Source organism: Paramormyrops kingsleyae, chromosome 18 (assembly GCF_048594095.1).
Source record: "Paramormyrops kingsleyae isolate MSU_618 chromosome 18, PKINGS_0.4, whole genome shotgun sequence".
NCBI lineage: Eukaryota > Metazoa > Chordata > Actinopteri > Osteoglossiformes > Mormyridae > Paramormyrops > Paramormyrops kingsleyae.
The window spans coordinates 10644153-10661397 of NC_132814.1; the positions used below are offsets into that span (position 1 = coordinate 10644153).

Below are 17245 nucleotides of genomic sequence, written 5' to 3' on the forward strand. Positions count from 1 at the left end.
CTACCTAAGCTTGACTTTTTTCTGAGGTGAGAATTTCAGATGTGTGTGAATCTCTGTGTGGTCTTGCCTCTGCATCCCTCTGTCCATCCTGACAGTTTATGTTCTGTGTTTATTCGTTTATCGTCCCTGGAAGCATTTAGTAAATGACAGGCCAACCTAGCAAAGATTACTATGGCATTATGGGTAAATGCATCCATCCATCTCCCATAAACACAGTCAGTCTAAAATCAGTAGAGCATTGTTTCCCAACCTGCTCTTCTGGGACCCTCAGACATTGGAACCAACAAACTCAGAGCACAACATAGGAGACACCCAGGGTGGGACAGCAGTCCATCACAGGACACACACCTATTACAATTTAAAGATAGCAGTTCATATAACTGTATGTCTTTCGACAGGAGGAGAAAAGAAACCACACACAATAAGAAGAACATAAATTCAACAGAGACCCAAATCAAGAGTTGTGAGGAGCCTCAGTGAGCCAGTGCCCTGTTATTTCAGGGCTGGCTAACGCTGATCCTGGAGACCAACCACCCTGCAGAGCTTAGGTGCAGCCCTAATGTAACACACCTGACATGGGAAATCAGGCCCTTCAGTATCTCAGTATTAAAGCCAGCTTAGTTTCAACCTCCAGTTCAATACTTATCTGAATCAGGTGTAGTGCATTAGTACTGCAGGGTGGTAAGTTTCCAGGAGTAGGGCTGGGTAGCGGGCCACATGATGGTGCAGTGGTTAGTGCTGTTGTCTCACACCTCTGGGACTTGGGTTCAAGTCTCCACCAGAGTTCCATGTGTGTGGAGTTTGCATGTTCTCCTCATGTCATCATGGGGTTTCCTCTATGTACTCTGGTTCCCCCTCCCCCCACAGTCCAAAAACATGCTGAGTTTGACTTACCAAATTGCCTGTAGGTGTAAGTGTACCCTGCAATAGGCTGGCAGGTTGTTCCCTGCCTTGCACACATAGGCTCTGGACCCCCTATGACCCTAATATAGGATTAATGGTTTCAAAAAATGGATGGATGGGTTGGGTAGCCCTGTATTATACAGGAAATTCCACTAAACAAAAACAAACAAAGATTTTAACTGGTAAAGGCTCAAAACAAGATATATAACTACCAATAAATAATTGAAGAAGGTAACCAGATAATCCATGTCAGGGAGGATATTTTAACCTAGGACAGGATTTGTAAACTATCATTTCAATTAAAAGGACCTGAATTTCTCTTAAGCGCTGAATTCTTGTTTTGTGCTGATTAGTCATGTCATGCATGTGTCACCGATGTTAATCTGAAACAGCTGGCTGAGTCTTTAAATCAATCAGTCAAAGCACAAGAGGAATTGAACTATTTAGCCAGGCACTGTAGTGCATGGTCCTTTATTTAACAATACAACAGGTATTATTGAAAAAAACATTCTCTAACAGCGTTTCCCAAACTGTGGGTCGTGGCCCCCTAGTGGGAAGTTAGGGTATTGAAGGTGGGCCGTCACATGTCGCTGCAGAGCTTTTGTAGGTCAATTAATGAGAAACTTGACAGCAAGCTAAACCACCAAAAAATAGATTGATGGCTGTCAATTAAACCAAAAAAGATTTAAAAAAATGAAAAGCAAACAGCAACTTTAAAACGAAAGGTTTGGAGAAAATGCCGTAAGCAGTGAGTATTTAACATTTGATTACATCACCAACCCTTTCATTAGGTAAGTGAGCATAATTATGAAAAAATAAAACGGTACTTTCATCACAGTATTGCAAATATACAAATAAAGTTGATATTTATATTCAGACTTTATTCTTTTCTGTGGCCATCAAACGTCTAGCTAACTGCAAGGCAAATGATCTTGCACCATCAGTTAGATACCATAGGCTGCAGGTGGAGACATCGCCCAATCTCTACCGATTTGTTAAAGAAAAAGTACTTGTGTTGTTACTATGCTATTGAAGACCGAATCAGGTTGACCATGAAAAATGTTACGATTAACGATCGCTGTCAATATAAATAGAGTAAAAAATACATAATTGCTTTATAATTGTAGTTGAGTATAGAAAGTAAAAGTTTCTAATATTGTTCATGCGCAGTAGAAGTAAAAAGTAGCCAAAAGGCTTAAGTACAGTAACGAACTTTCTAAACCGCCTTAAATATCGTATTTGTAAGTCATATAGTTTGAGAAACAAATTAAAATGATCAACATCAATATATAATTTTCTCAAAAATTCAGCACGGGCTGAACAGAATGCTAACCGATGACGTTTACACTAACATTAAACGTCATCAACCTTCGCCGACCGCACTCTCGCTGTAGGTACTCTCGCGCTTTGGAAACCACTTTTTGGCCGAGGTTGGCTTCCGTAGCTGAAGTGAAAGCGCAGCCGACCGAGAAAATGGCTACTACCAGCAGCGCTGACAAGGATTCGGTTCTTTCTAAAGCAGAGTACCTCAAGAGGTATTTGGGAGGTGATAACGATGGCAAACAGTCCAAAGACAAGAAGACGAAACGGAAGCGAATTAAACGCGTTGGAAAAGGGTGCGTGGTACATCAATACACTTCTTATTAAAATGAATGTAATGGAAAGTTTGACAGGTATTTGTTCGTCGCTGTTCCTAGAAAATTTCAAAATGAGAATTTCGTTTTAGGCTAAAAATAGTTGATGACGATGTGGACTGGAAGCAGCTGGTGAACATGGACGAAAAAGAAAACCATGATGAAGAAGACGATGAAGAAGAGGCGCCTGTGGTACTCCCACTTATCTGTTCTCTAATAGTATCCATCGTTTATTTTAGGTTAGATTTTGTTTGATAACTCATGCATTCAAAGTTTTGTAAAAGGCAAATGAATTGCATAATTGTGGATTAATTTATAGAGTGCGATGTCGTTAACAGGTAATCCCATTGCACCTACTCAGGTACATGAACTAACGAGCCATAGTCTGTTCCTTGGACTTAATTGCTCTTGTTGTATTTCAGTTATTGATCAATGTTTGTTACAGTTGCGCTAGTATCATGGACATATTTTGACGCACAGGTGGCAGAAGTTATAGATGAACGGCCGAATGAAATAAAGTGCTTGGAGGAGTTCAGGACTAGCAATAAGTGGCGCCTTCTGGGAGGTGAGAGGAGAAAATACTCCGAATCACTGTTAGCTTGTGCATTATCAGTTTAATGATAATGCTTTCTGCTTGTTATTGAAGTATGCATCTGAAAATATGATCCCATCATTTATAGATACAAATGAAGAATCCCAGGAATCTCAAGAGTCATTTGGCTCCTCTTCTGTGCCAAGGTAGTAAAAATTGCATGGACAGCTTTGGTGTGTAGTAATAATCTGAAAAATAACATAAGTAAATGAAATCCTCATGTTTCTCATTGCTTTATGCAGCTATTATCAGACAATTTTACACAAGTAACTGTGTTTAAATAGTGTGGTCAAATAGTGTGTTAACATGTGAAGTTGGGTTGGTCAAGCCACCGCATGATGCAGTCGTTTTGCTTTGCATGTAGATATAATGGATTCTGTTTATGTCAGACCGCCATGTATTTAACAACTACTAATTTTTGCCTGGCACTCATTTTCTGCACACTCGTCTACTGTTATAATAAGTACTTAATACCAAGGCATTACAGTGCCGTGTTTCAATTGTCATGTGTACATAGTACAGACACTCCTCTACTTACGAACTTTTAGACATACAAACGAAGAGGACTGTAAGTCCAAATTGTGTTCATTGGGCTCCCGTTTCCTGTCCGCAACATCAATTTTTTTTTCTGCGTGCCAATTCCGCCTAGTATGGCTACTCCCGCCGCGCAGCAGCATAGCATGCGTACTCCCAGCATCCTAGTTCTTTGTACTTGCGTATACCCTTAAAATGATGTTGAATAACGACTTACGAACATTTCAAGTTACGAACGGCTGTTTGGAACGTATCTCATTAGTAAGTAGAGGAGCATCTGTATATGAAACTCTTGCATGCCTGCAACCTTCAGACTACTGCCAATAAATGCATGACAGTAAGAACCATAACAAATAATACTGCCGTAGACTCCACATAAACACAATAAGACGGGCAAACTTTAGATTTGGTGTAATTTCTGAACTTTGCAGTTTAAGTTCTGAGTATTCCTAAATCTGCACTATATAGAAAGCAAAAGCCTTTTTGTGTTGTAACTGAACCTTTTTTGCTCTTTTTCTTTTTCAATGAATAAACAAAATAGCACAGAAGCAACATCTCAACAGAAAACCACAGCTTCAAAGGGAATGAGGAAGAAGGGTTCTTCAACTGCCACGACAACAAAAAGGGCTCGCCATGATTCTCCTGATGTTTCACCCAAGAGAAAAATGCGTCACGACTCTCCTGACCAATCGCCAGTGAGGAAAATGCGTCACGACTCACCTGACCAATCGCCAGTGAGGAAAATGCGTCACGATTCACCTGACCAATCGCCAGTGAGGAGAATGCGCCATGATTCACCTGACCAATCGCCAGTGAGGAAAATGCGCCATGATTCACCTGACCAATCGCCAGTGAGGAAAATGCGTCACGACTCACCTGACCAGTCGCCATTGAGGAAAAGTTCTTTGTCATCCTCTCATCCACAAAAGAAGCAAAGCAGTCCCCATTCCAGCTCACAGAAAAAACAAACAAAAGGTACTTGGTTTTGTCATTGTAAATTAGTGAATTTTGTTACATTTCCTCAAAAGGTACACGGCTAAACTCTTAACATGAGTGACACAACAGCAATATCAAATATCAAAGTACAGTGTGATTGGGACTGTGCTTAACGTGGTGGAATTTATCCATGGATAACAAAGTAATTCTTTCTCTTTTAAGGTTCTCCATCTAGAAGCAAGACTCGAGGTCATCCTGTCAGGCATGAGTCTGATTCTGATCTGTCCCCACCAAGACTCTCCGGAAAACACTCCCCAGATCTTTCTCCCCCACGGAAACAATCACAGCATCGAAAGAGGAGAGACTCCGATTCGGACCTCTCCCCTCCCAGAAGGGTTTCGCGCCACCCTTCAGAAACACCAGCGGCAAGTTTCATTCCTTCATACATTCGTTCAGTTGTTTGTTTATTATCTTTTTTGATTGGTGTTCTCTGTATTAATACTCAAATATCAATGAATTTCTCCTTTAAGATCTGGATGATACTCCAGGGTGGTATGACAGTAGTGCAATTATGAATGTAAAGGTGTTCTTGTCCATAACCCAGGGCCCGCAGATGCTTTCCGGAGGTACAGCAGGCCTGGTGTCAGTAGAGGTTCTGAGAAGGGAGCGAGAAGTGAACCGCAAGCTAGAGAGCAAGAACGTGTCTCTGGAAGGTTAGGGGCAGCACCCTCTGCGTACTGGCATAAACACACGGCTGTTATGCTTATGTTTGTCATGAGAGATGCCATAATAATGCCGAATTATTTTCAGATGAGTCTCGCAATGCACAGACCATCTTCAGAGACAAATCAGGGAAGAGACGGAATATTGATCAGGAGCGGGAAGAGCAGCAGAAGAAAGCTGGAGAGAAGGCTGAAAGGGACATGAAATATTTTGAGTGGGGGAAAGGGTAAGTATTTTGTTATTGGTGAATAAAGAGAGATGAATAAGTGGAGTTCTTGAGTCTTCCCTCACTGAAATGATCAAGGTAGGACCAAAATTATCCAGGATTTTTGATAAATGTCTTTATTTTTAAATTGGTACTCGGCAACAATCCGACAAGTGACAAGTAAAACATGAAATGATCCCACATAATCACATAGAAACTCCTTAATACCTCAAAGTGATTTGTTATGTAGAATGAATAATTTTTCTTAATGTGGTAGCTTGATGATTTTCAAAGAGCCAGTCTTATACTTTTCTGTTATTTTGAAAACTTCATTGGTGTAATTCTGTAGGTTTCGCCCAAGTCATTCAACACATTTAACTAACTGGCCCAGTTAAGCTGAGAAAATGAGTTTAAGTAAAAACCAGGGACGTATTCCACAAAGCAGAATTTCCCAGTTAGCAGGAAAGCTTAAGCCAAATGTGAAAACTGTCCAGTAGGAGGAGAGGTAATTAGTGACATTCCTAATGGACAGTTCTTACATTTGGCTTAAGTTATCTGGCTAATGAAGAAATCCTGCTTTGTGGAATTACCCCCCAGATTTCACATCGCACCAGATGAGACCATTAATCAACAAAGTTTATGAGCTACAGCTTAAAGTAAGGTTTTTAACCAGTGTCTGGTGTGTCCCATGAATATGCTCAAGTAAGCTGAGCGACGTTTGCGTGTTTGCGTGGCTGTATCTAGGGTGGCGCAGGGCCAAATGCAGCAGCAGAATGTGCAGGACGCACTGAAGGAGGTGGACAAACCACTGGCGCGGCACATCGACGACGAGGACCTAGACCGCATGCTGCGGGACCAGGAGCGGGAGGGGGACCCTATGGCCGCAATGCTGCGCAAGAAGAAGGAAAAAGACTCACAGCGCAAGGGAGTTAAAGGTCTGCAATGCCTGGCCTGCCTTTGTAGATTTAAAGGGCTATTACTGGAATATTGGTTCTGAAATCTGTTTTTTTTATTTATTTATTTTTAATTACATAGAGAAACCTCGTTACAAAGGACCAGCCCCTCCCCCGAACCGGTTTAACATTATGCCTGGGTATCGTTGGGATGGTGTGGACAGGTATGACCGTCCGATTTTTGCATCCTCCTCTCTGTTTTGTTTCGTTCTTGTTTATAGTGTAAGCCAGATGCATTTAGTAAATTTTTTTATAAATGAAGAATATTCGTGAATGAGATGTGAACTTTGAACAATTCGTACTGCAGGTCAAATGGGTTTGAGAAGCAGCGGTACAGCCGGATGGCGGAGCAGAAAGCTGTACAGGAGGTGGCGTATAAATGGAGCGTGGAGGATATGTGAGCCGGGTGGCACATCTCTGAGAACGCTCCGGAAAGATCATTTTGGTTATATACTGTACAAAAAAAAATCTGTTTTAAAATTTTAATGGACTCTAGCTTTTTTTTTTTTTTTTTTTTTTATATAAATAAAATCCAACAGTTTTCTGCCATCTTTTAATGTATAAGTATGGATTTTTTTTTGCTTCTGTATATTTCCTATGAAATCTGGAAGAGGCGGTTTACCTAATTTCTCATCATTTTCCCTGGTCGGATGATTCTGAAGGTACCGACGCAGTCGACACACTGGGAGGCTGATTGGCCTTAAAAAAAATCCGTGTTTAGGAGGGTTGGGGCTTCAGCGCCGACTCTGTGGTATTTCTGAGTGCAGACTCACCGATAAGCCTCTCGATGTACGGTGCTGAAATCCTGCTCTCCCTGGACGGCCACCATCTCCGGCCGCTTGCAGTTAGTCACCTTTTCTGCCCTCTTTGGCACAAATGTCAGCAAGTTTGTTGTATCACTCTCAAACTTTCCCTTGAAATAAGAAGTTAAGCATCATGTAGTCTAAGGGACAAATGAATTGGTCGGAACACTAGACAAAAATGTTTTTCTACTCAGTTGCAAGCATCTGTTTCCTCTTAATGTAACAGAATCGATATAAGGAAAGCGAAATCAACAAGTTTCAGGACACGGTAATCGATATAATTTGCTTATATAATGTATGCCGATATAGTTCTTCGTACTGCTTGGGTGGTTACAGATTACACCCGTCGTACAAAGCACCTTTGGTGAATGTGTTAATGGTGACTACAGTTATACAGTATCGGTCAAAAGTATCGACACCTACTGAAAATCTTTTTTTTTTCCTTTCCAACTAAATAATGACCCCCCAAGCACACCTTGAGGTTATGTAAGCACTTGTATCTTGTGAACCGGGAAAGAGATGGAGTGTTGTGATAGATGACCTGGCCCCCACAATCCCCCCCCCGATGTAAACCCTGGTTTGGGATAAGTTGGATCGGAGACTTGGTGAAGTAGCCAACTCATGCCAGGAACTTATGGAAACTCTTTCATGACTTGGAGATGCATTCCAGGTAGCTACATCTGGAAGCTGGTTGAGAGAATGCCATGAATCTGCAATGATGTCATTGAAGCCTAAGGGGGCTATTTTACAGAGACTAAAATTTGAGGTGTTGAACACTTCTATCGGTCATTGCAATGTTTAGTATGTGTTACTTCATTGCCTCGGGGTCTTACACTATATCATGAATAACAGCGAAAACAGAGACAGGTGAATTAAAGGCAGGTGTGTCCAGACCTTGGTACTGTATACGGTCATTAAGCATTTCATGTCAAATCTTATTAGGACAGCAGGTTGAAAACTAATGCTGAATATTGCTTCTGCATTAACAGAAAATGCCCTCACCACAGGCTTCGCGTGACCCGTGTCGTAGAGGTCGCCGTGTCGCACCCGCGTTTTGACACCCCAGTCTCTGAAGAAGTCCCTGTTGGATGTCTGTCCATTGAAGGGTCCCTGCAGCAGGTCCAGGTTGGACCCCCGGGTTTTAATAGGCTGCTGGCGGGCACTGACCAGTGGGAGGCGCTGAAAATCCAACTGTACAGAAAGATTTTATGAACAAATGTGCATTATTCTGGAGTGAGAGAGAGAGTGAAGTTTAGGTTGGTTAAGGAACAAAAACCAGTAAAAAAAAAAAATCAAGGTTTCTGTTCCAGTGATAATTCATGAGCTACTTCATTTTTGTGTCAACATTTTAAATTGGTATAAAACAAAATTAGAAATTGATGCTACTTACCTTGGTAACTGTGTCACCCTGGAACTCTGCATCACCATTAACCACCAGTTCTTCTTTGAGTTTGGCTGGCTCAGGTCTGAGGTGCTCAGAGGCATCCCAGCCAGGGTAGGAATCCATCTGTACTGTCCTGAAATCACTCCTTGAAAACAGATGGGGTGCTCTTAGACAAAACCCCTTTATTGCAGTCTTTAAATGGCCTTGATTTTGAAATGGATACCAGAAGTCAAATTTAAATACTTGTCAGAGGATATCATATCATATTTTTTTATTATTATTATTTATGAGTTATCTTTTGCCTTGAAAAACTGAATTCAAATCCGTAATATAAATAGTGGGCTTCATAAATTATCAAATGTGATTTTGTGATTTTGCTTATTCATTTTAAAGGCTATGTCTTTTTTTATTTTACTTGAACTTTTCACTTAACTTTTTCTTTAATTAGACCAGAGTTCTTCAACCCTGGACCTCAGTTTTAAATCTCGACCTTGTTTTCAGTTCTCGCAGATTCTGATTGGCCACAGAGGCTTCACACCCAGCTCACAGGTAAAGGAAGGCTGGGAAATCAGCAGGGCTCAGCCCTCGAGGACCGTGAGTCGCATAGCTCTGAATTAGACCATCGGAAAAAGTACTTAACTATTCATCTTAATTTAATCTGAGCATTTTCTTCAATAATTGAGAAATGCTTATCTAATAAAAAATATATATATATTATATAAAAAATAGAGCTGTGCAATAAATGGCTAAGCTAATTCAGCATTATAAAATGATACTGCTAAACCCTGTAAGCTACTAGCCTATACAGTACATAGCTTATCCATAAATATTATTTTATAACACTGTATCCCTGAGATGAGAGCTGAATGGTCTTACCTCAGCGCTAGATTGATGCCAAGGTTGTCAGGATGCTGCATGGCTGGTGATCTCCTTTGGGGCTTACAGTCTCTCTGGCGGAAATCACATCTGTACTTGGTCAGATGCTCCATAGGAATAGGAGCCTGCGTGGGCTCTGCTCTCGGCGCTGCTCTCTGCTTCCGCGCGGCTGCAGCCTCCACGTGCGGATGGGGTTTGTATTCCTCCTGGTGCGTCGTCACAAACTGTCTCTCTCCTGTAGTAGTAGTTCGTCTTACATTCCATTCACTTTTTATAAGTAAAAATCAAGCAAGAGCTCATAAGGAAGAAGTAGAACATGGAAGATTCTAACCTTCAAGTTTAAGACTCACAGGCATCTGCTTCTGCTCTTGTCTTTCTCCACTTTTCTGGACGAATTCTCTCCTCGATGTCGTTTCCATCTTCTCTCTTTTGTCTGGATAAAGTAATGAGCCTATGTGGGGAAAAAAAGTGATTCTGAACCTTGATTCCATCCATCCATCCATCCATCCATACATCCATCTCCTAACCTTACCCTACAATTTGAACCAGGAAAATCCAAAAAGCTGCTGTTGTGGTTTCCTATACTGGTTCACCTCCCCAACATTTCACATAATTCATATTCCATAATCCCCTTTCATTTTTTCCCCCAATATGTCTGAATGCGGAGCCACTCAAACACTTGCCTACTACAGCAGAAATTTCCCCTATCCTAGGAAAGGAGTTTGAGTACATCTTTTTGTGGCAGTGACAATTATCACCACCAGCGTTGACTCTCAGTCTCCGAGAAGGTGGTTCCTCCTCTGAAGTCACAGGCCACTTCGCTGTTGTATCCGTCGCTTTCATGGATGCTGGCATCCCCTGAAGAGATAAGAAGGTTATAATGAGAAAGAAACACAATGGCATTAGCATCAAAGACCGGATGTGAGGGTGGATTTAACTATGAGGATAAACAAACTGTAACTTACTTTCGCAATATTCTGTGACAGCAGAGGCTTGGTACAACAGTGGACATCTGAAATTAAATGATAAAAGAGGAAGGAGGTTTAGTATTTCTCATTCTATATGTCAACCTTCTATTGTCTGTATAATTTACTGTATAGTGGGGAAATATGCCAGTTGTGGATTTTATATACAGTACCAGTCAAAAGGCTGGACACACTTGCTTTTTATGCAGGCTGATTAGGTTAATAAGGTGAGGTTGAACAGGGAAATCTGCAAAATGTGTTGAATTCTGGCCGCCCAGGAACAGAATTGGGGAGCATTGCCTTCAAGGTAATGAAGTATATTACAGTGACCAAGAGAAGTGATCCATCCATCTATTTTCTATACCTACAGGGTGATGGGGGCCAAGAATCTACAGGCACAAGCCTGGGAATAACCCAGGATGGGGCACCAACCCATCACAGGGCACGAGGCTGGGAATAACCCAGGATGGGGCACCAACCCATCACAGGGCACGAGGCAGGGAACAACCCAGGATGGGGCACCAACCCATCACAGGGCACGAGGCAGGGAATAACCCAGGATGGGGCACCAACCCATCACAGGGCACGAGGCTGGGAATAACCCAGGATGGGGCACCAACCCATCACACGGCACGAGGCAGGGAATAACCCAGGATGGGACACTCACACAGTTCATCTTTACTGGAGTGTTGGGGCAACCCACAATGACACACGCGTGTAGGAAAACTATTTTTCAGTGAATAACATGTGCTTGGTGTGACAATACAGGCAGGATAAACACTAGGAGAGTAAAAGGTACATGTATTCCGGGTCTTTCAGTTCAGTACGCATATGTACCGAATGCAGCAGATTTGGAACCTCTGTGTGTTTGTGTGTCTCCCCCGAACAACATTCGGAAAGGGGTGGATGAAGCCGCACCATTACACATGCACACGTACGTCCTAATGTGAAGCTGGAAGGTGTTCATGTGAATACAAGTACAGCACAGGAATTTTTTTAAATGTTGCACCATAATTGATATTTATTTTATGTTTTGTATTTTTTCAGACAATATTTGTGTTGCACAGTTCTAATATCAAGGTGAAAGCTGGTAATACAGTACAGATCCGGTACAGTTAATTTACCATATTTACTTGAGAGAATATTTATTTTGATTTATTTTTAAGTAAACGTTAGTGTTTTATTAGAAGATTGCAGCAATATTGACAGAGACTTTTTATTTAAGAAAGACAGTCATTCTTTGTTCAGTAAACCACTGCTTAATTAAGAAACTGAGGTACGTACCGTACTGTTACACCCCTAAAAACATATAAGACAATCACCCTCTTTCAGCTGTTAGCAAAATTGCTTCAAGGAAGAATTAGTGTAAATGCCTGTACAGTCCTGTGCATGATGATGCCTATAAAAACATCACGTTACTACAGCAGTGTCTGAGGATTTCTCTGGATGATTTTCTTAGCTGTATAATGGTGCGTTGGGCGTTACCATGGGTGAGTAATTCAGGTCCAGTGAGTAAAAATCCAGACCAAGATTTTGTTTCAACCAACCAGTTGAGCATAAAGAGTCTCAGTCACAGGTGGATAAATGCTGGCTATGCCTTCAGTTGGTAGTGTACCGGGGGGGGGGGGGTTACCGTGGGGGGTTAACATGGGGGGTTACCGTGGGGCCAGGCAAAGCTGCACTTGTAGTCACTAATCAGCTGGTTGTCAAATCCCCAGCCAATCTGCACGTTTCCATTCAACTTTCTGCACCCCTGGTGTCGCTTATGTTTCCTATTACAAAATGCACAGCATTAAAATTACACATACCTCACTTTTAAAATACAATACAGATGGTTCTATTATACATAAACGGTACACATGTATGGACTTAAACTTAATACCATTCAGAGCACTACATGGACTGATAATACACAAGCTGTAAGCATACTGTAGCATAAAGTGCATTTTAGATTTTTAATTCTTAACCTTAACTTCAATTAACCATATAAGACAGAATTATAGCAAAATTATGTGATTTTATTTTCTTGTCAACACATATTTTGCATTTTATATCTGTAGATTTTATCAAATTATTCTTACCCACAGTCGCAGAGCTCACATATACAAGTAAAACTGGGAAAGTCCTTATTTTCCTGGTCCATTATTGAAAGTTTTCATTGGAATCCTCATTCAAATGTTTTTTCAAGAATAAGCAATGACCATAAATTCCAGTTTGCACAGTTTCTCAAGTCAAACAGAAAGAAGGCAGCTGCTGGGTTTGCTGTATACTTGTTGCTATGACACCATCTCTCACTAACACTCAGTGAGTCTTATTCAAAAGAGTTTGGAACAATCAGCTGTTATTAGTTCCAAGGGTGACAGTAGGTGGCCTCCTCATTTGTTTATCCACTGTCGATTCACTGGAACTGTTAAGCAATAAATTAAAGTATTAAAACATAACTGTATTTATGAAAGCCAGCTATTACATAATCAGCTTAATCCAGGCTGGTCATCTGGTATACTGGGCATTTTCCCAGTGAGCTACTGGTTTTGTGGCCTGGCAAAATTTTCATGGGGATCCCCCTGCTTGACAGAATTTATGGTGGGGGACTTCAAAGTCCAGGGTCAGTTTTTAATCATAGTTCAGCCCCGACTTGATCCATTTTTCATCCACTAAGAATTTCCAATGCAGAATTAGTCATTTTAAGAATGGCAGAATTTGCTTAAAATGTCTGCATAGCCTAATGTGCTTGAATTCTGTTTTATAGGCTTGGTCATCAGTACGGGAGCCCATTTTCTGATGCGGGTCTCAGGGAACCGATAATTCTACTGGAGGATCAGAGTCAAGAACAAAGACAGGGAATCATTTCTGAGAGAACTGTTCTCTCAAAAGTGAACTGCTGAAAATATTAGTACCCTAGCTGTATTCTGGCATTTAATCTGTTTATCCAAACAAACAATGCAGACTTTGTAAGACCTTGGATTTAGTAGGTACTTTTACTATAATTTAGTAGCAATGTAGAATTAGCTGTTTGCTATTTTGCAGGCATTATTCTTAATGCACCCTCTGCTCTTCAAATTGACCAGCAAAGTACTGCAGATATTTATTCATTTGTTTCACATCAGCACCTTGATGCTGCTCATTTCACTGAGTTTCCTTTAGATTTACTGACACAGCCATTTCTGAGCACCTAATCTACAGTATTATATAAACGATACTTTATCAATCCCTGTGCGGAAATTGTCTTTACACCTCCCTCAACTTGTTCTTTTTTTGTAGAGTAAGCTCTCCGTGAAGGGCAGCCACCCAGAGCAGCACCCAGGGAGCTGGGGGTTAGGGGCCTTGCTCAAGGACCCACAGACGTGCTGAGGCTGGGTTTGAACCCACAACCTTGTGATTGCATTTTCATCTGTAGTAGTGCCTTACATTGTAATAATGTGTAACACAAATAACACATTTGGTTCAAAGTGAGTGACACTGCTTATGCTGCACGACCCTGATCAAGATAAGCAGATAAGATGGAGGGACTGAGATAAAGTGCTCATTCAGTAGCTTAATCAAAGGAAAAAAAGTGGTTAATTAATTAAAAGCCTTGGTGACGAACTCTATGGAACACCGATACGAGGAACTAGTTTAGTGCTGCATCACACTGATTCACAGCTGTTCTACAATATTAAAATGCTTTTTTAAAAAATGTTTTTTAATGCTTCTTCTATTATTTGTCCTAGAATTCCACCCATGTTGTTATTAGACTGGATTCTTAACACTCATAAAAGGAATGAAGGTTAGATCTGACAAAATATATGCTGGCCTCGGTAAACACTGCATAATTAGTGTGCTCTGGCCACGTGCCTGTCACTTATTCATTAAAGCACTGTAGCAGAAGGCCACACACTTTGAAAGGTTAAATGTTCCCAACTTTTCCAAAATTCTTTCCTAGTGACCAAGAAACTGATGGTAACTTTTTTTGTAAACATTTTCTGAAATAAGTAGTTCAGAATAAATCTAGTGTCTGAAACTGATCAGAAGAATAAAAATGGCTAGTTCATGACAGCATGCCATGCGTTTCACTAGTGTGAGGAATCTACTTTCAAAGCTTCTCACTAATCTGGCCTCAGCAAATGATGTTTTATTATACAGCAAAATAATTCATGCGATACGGTGTCACCACACCCGGTAGTGAAAGGCAGACGAGACACAAAACGGACTTTGCCCCCTTTACAGCATGTGAGACCCTCACCAACCAGGTACTGGGGGGGGGACGCGATACAGGGCACAAGGCTGGAGTTTGTTTGTTTGTTTGTTCCCACATTGTTTTACCCTGCTTTGGGTGAATATTATAACAATGAACAATCCAACATTACATTTTTGAGGATTTGCAAACATTTTAAATCTTATTTGCAAACAATAGTTTACCGAAAGGGCCATTTTTTTTCCTAATACAGCTTGTTTACACAATACAGACTGTTTACACACATACTAGCATTCACTGCATGGTGTACCCCTGTCTTTTGCCCTGTGCTGCCTGAAATAGACTCTAGGTTACCAAGGTACTGACCATGGTAAGAGACTGAATGGATGGACGGACAGACGGATGAAGAGCAGTTTTATAAAAATGTTATATGAATTTAACTTTTAAAATATTAAAGCAGGATCATTTTTTTTCTAAATAAGTCCCACAGAAATTGTGAGGTCATTCTAAATGTTGTGGCAATTCATATGCAATGCATTACTATATAACCACCCATGAAATCACAATGGCAGAAGCAGCTGAAGTACTAACTGTTAAAATTATGTGTTTAAAGCACTACCATAAATTCAAATATTTTATACAATATAATCTGTTACATATATGCCCTGTGTTTAGGCAACTTTCCGAAAAACAGAGTATCTAACAAAAGAGATTTGTTATAACTGCAATAACTGTATTAAAGCAATAACATGGTATAGGTATATGATGGTATAGGATAGTATATAATGGTATAGGATAGTATAGTTATGAGTAAAGATTTGCTGACATTTTATTCTGAACTAATGTACTGTATACATTTTTACTTCTATATTTTTATGTGGGGTATTTTTACGTTTAGGTTAAAGCCAAAAACCAACACAGTAAGACACTTAGATGATATTTAAAATTAAGCAACAATAATGACACCAAAAATATTGAAATTTAAAATCCAGTAAAATGCAGGGACTTTCACTTCTAAACTGCTAGTCATAAAAATTGATTTGAGCCCAAGAACACTAAGCTGATAGCTGCCAGCCAAAATCAATATCCCTATAGACCTGGACCGGAGAGAGGGTACGAATCTGTTAGTCACTGTCCATCTGTCCACCTGTGCCCAGTCTGGCTTTAACTAACCTTTGGTCCATACAGTAGTTTGCTATTAACCAATTTGCTGTAGCAGGCTCTTTGAGCCAAAGCCACTTTCAGTGTTTATCACCTACACGGCTTGCGGTTTAGTAAGCTGACCTGCTGAAGAATTCAAGACGTCATTCTACAAATCCTCAGATGGTAAAGTAACAATATTAGAAGCAGCAGTTACATGGAAAACGAGATGAATCTGGCCAAGGACTGTACCAGTAGTTCATGACTTTTGGAAAAAGCATTTCTGTTTCGTGTCATATCTCACGTTGCTTCTGCAGGTTCTCCTCCTTACTCCAAAACAAGCATAAAGGAAGCAAACAGAAGCGCATCGAGCAGCAAGCACACACGAAAGACGGAGGCGATCAGGCTTCACAATGTTAAAAACTTACAGGTACACCAACCAAGGGCTGGCCCAGCCTATAGGAGCGCATGAAACAATTAGAATATGTGATATTATAGTTATTTACTTTGCTTTTAATGTTTCACTACTTTTCTTGTGAAACAGACACCAACTAGCCAGAAACCCTGTACTACTGAAAGGTTTTTAATATAAATGATCCACTGAGCACCACTGAGTGTATCTGTCTGGCAGCATCACAGCTTGGGTCAGATGCTGTGCTACCCATGGCCAGAAAGTTCAGTGTGGTGTGGGCAGATCAGCACAGTGCATCATCAAGATTGAGCAGCCAGTCATGGAGGACCTTCACAGCCAGCGCTGCAGAAGGAAGGCAGAACACCTAGAGCCAGCCCTGCACCTACTGTACCTACAACACCAGTGCTACCAAAACTCAAAGTATGCAGAGAACATAACGCATTGAATCACTGGCTTTTCCTCTCAACACATTTCCAGTGCAGAGTTCCCTTGTTAGTCCTTGTCTCCTATTGGACAGTCAGTGTCACGGCGCTCATAGAATTCAGCTTAAAATATCCATTGACCTTTAGCTTTTAAGCAGTCGGTCACAACATTTTTTTCTGTTTCCATTTGATAAACACAGTTCGTGCACAGACAAGACCTTAGCATTTTAAAATGCTTTCGGCAAAGGAATTTCCTGTGCAAATAAATTAGCTTTTACATTAAAAATGACGTCCGAACTTATATGCCTTCAGAAAGATCAAGACAATGAGGAGGAATAAATGTTATTTGACTGTGGGAAATGAAGCATAACAACTTAGTCATCATCTGATCCAGCAGCCTCGTTCAGTAAAGGTCATACAATGCTGAAGGAAGGCAGAGAAATCACTCCCACACAGCACGTTAATTAACATCATGGTGCCACAGCAGCCAGTGGGGTCACAACAACATACCTGGGGCAAGAACTGCAACCTAAACTAAATACAACACTCTAGCTAGCTTCTCACGGTGAACTTCCAAGGGAACCTATAA

At 40.8% G+C, this 17245-nt stretch overlaps 2 protein-coding genes across 3 annotated transcripts; one reads left to right on the forward strand and one right to left on the reverse strand.

Moving 5' to 3' along the window:
* The first annotated feature begins 2297 nt into the window (after positions 1–2297).
* On the forward strand, positions 2298–7005 carry bud13 (BUD13 homolog). The gene is made up of 11 exons (XM_023800423.2): positions 2298–2519; positions 2630–2729; positions 3018–3102; positions 3218–3275; positions 4205–4638; positions 4822–5024; positions 5204–5312; positions 5410–5548; positions 6272–6462; positions 6563–6644; positions 6788–7005. Exons 1-11 carry the CDS (start codon positions 2377–2379, stop codon positions 6879–6881), a joined length of 1638 nt encoding a protein of 545 aa, XP_023656191.2. The 5' UTR covers positions 2298–2376; the 3' UTR covers positions 6882–7005.
* A 62-nt stretch (positions 7006–7067) lies between these two features.
* LOC111837942 (uncharacterized) lies at positions 7068–9991 on the reverse strand. Of its 2 annotated transcripts, XM_023800425.2 has the most exons (5): positions 9875–9991; positions 9544–9778; positions 8674–8812; positions 8286–8474; positions 7068–7393 (listed from the first exon to the last, which is right to left on the reverse strand). In XM_023800425.2, the coding sequence occupies exons 1-5, from the start codon at positions 9960–9962 to the stop codon at positions 7250–7252; spliced, it is 795 nt and encodes a 264-aa protein (XP_023656193.1). In that variant the 5' UTR covers positions 9963–9991; the 3' UTR covers positions 7068–7249. The 2 variants fall into 2 exon arrangements, with proteins under 2 accessions (XP_023656193.1, XP_072558380.1); XM_072702279.1 differs by having other exon boundaries at positions 7294–8474.
* Between the last annotated feature and the right edge of the window lie 7254 nt (positions 9992–17245).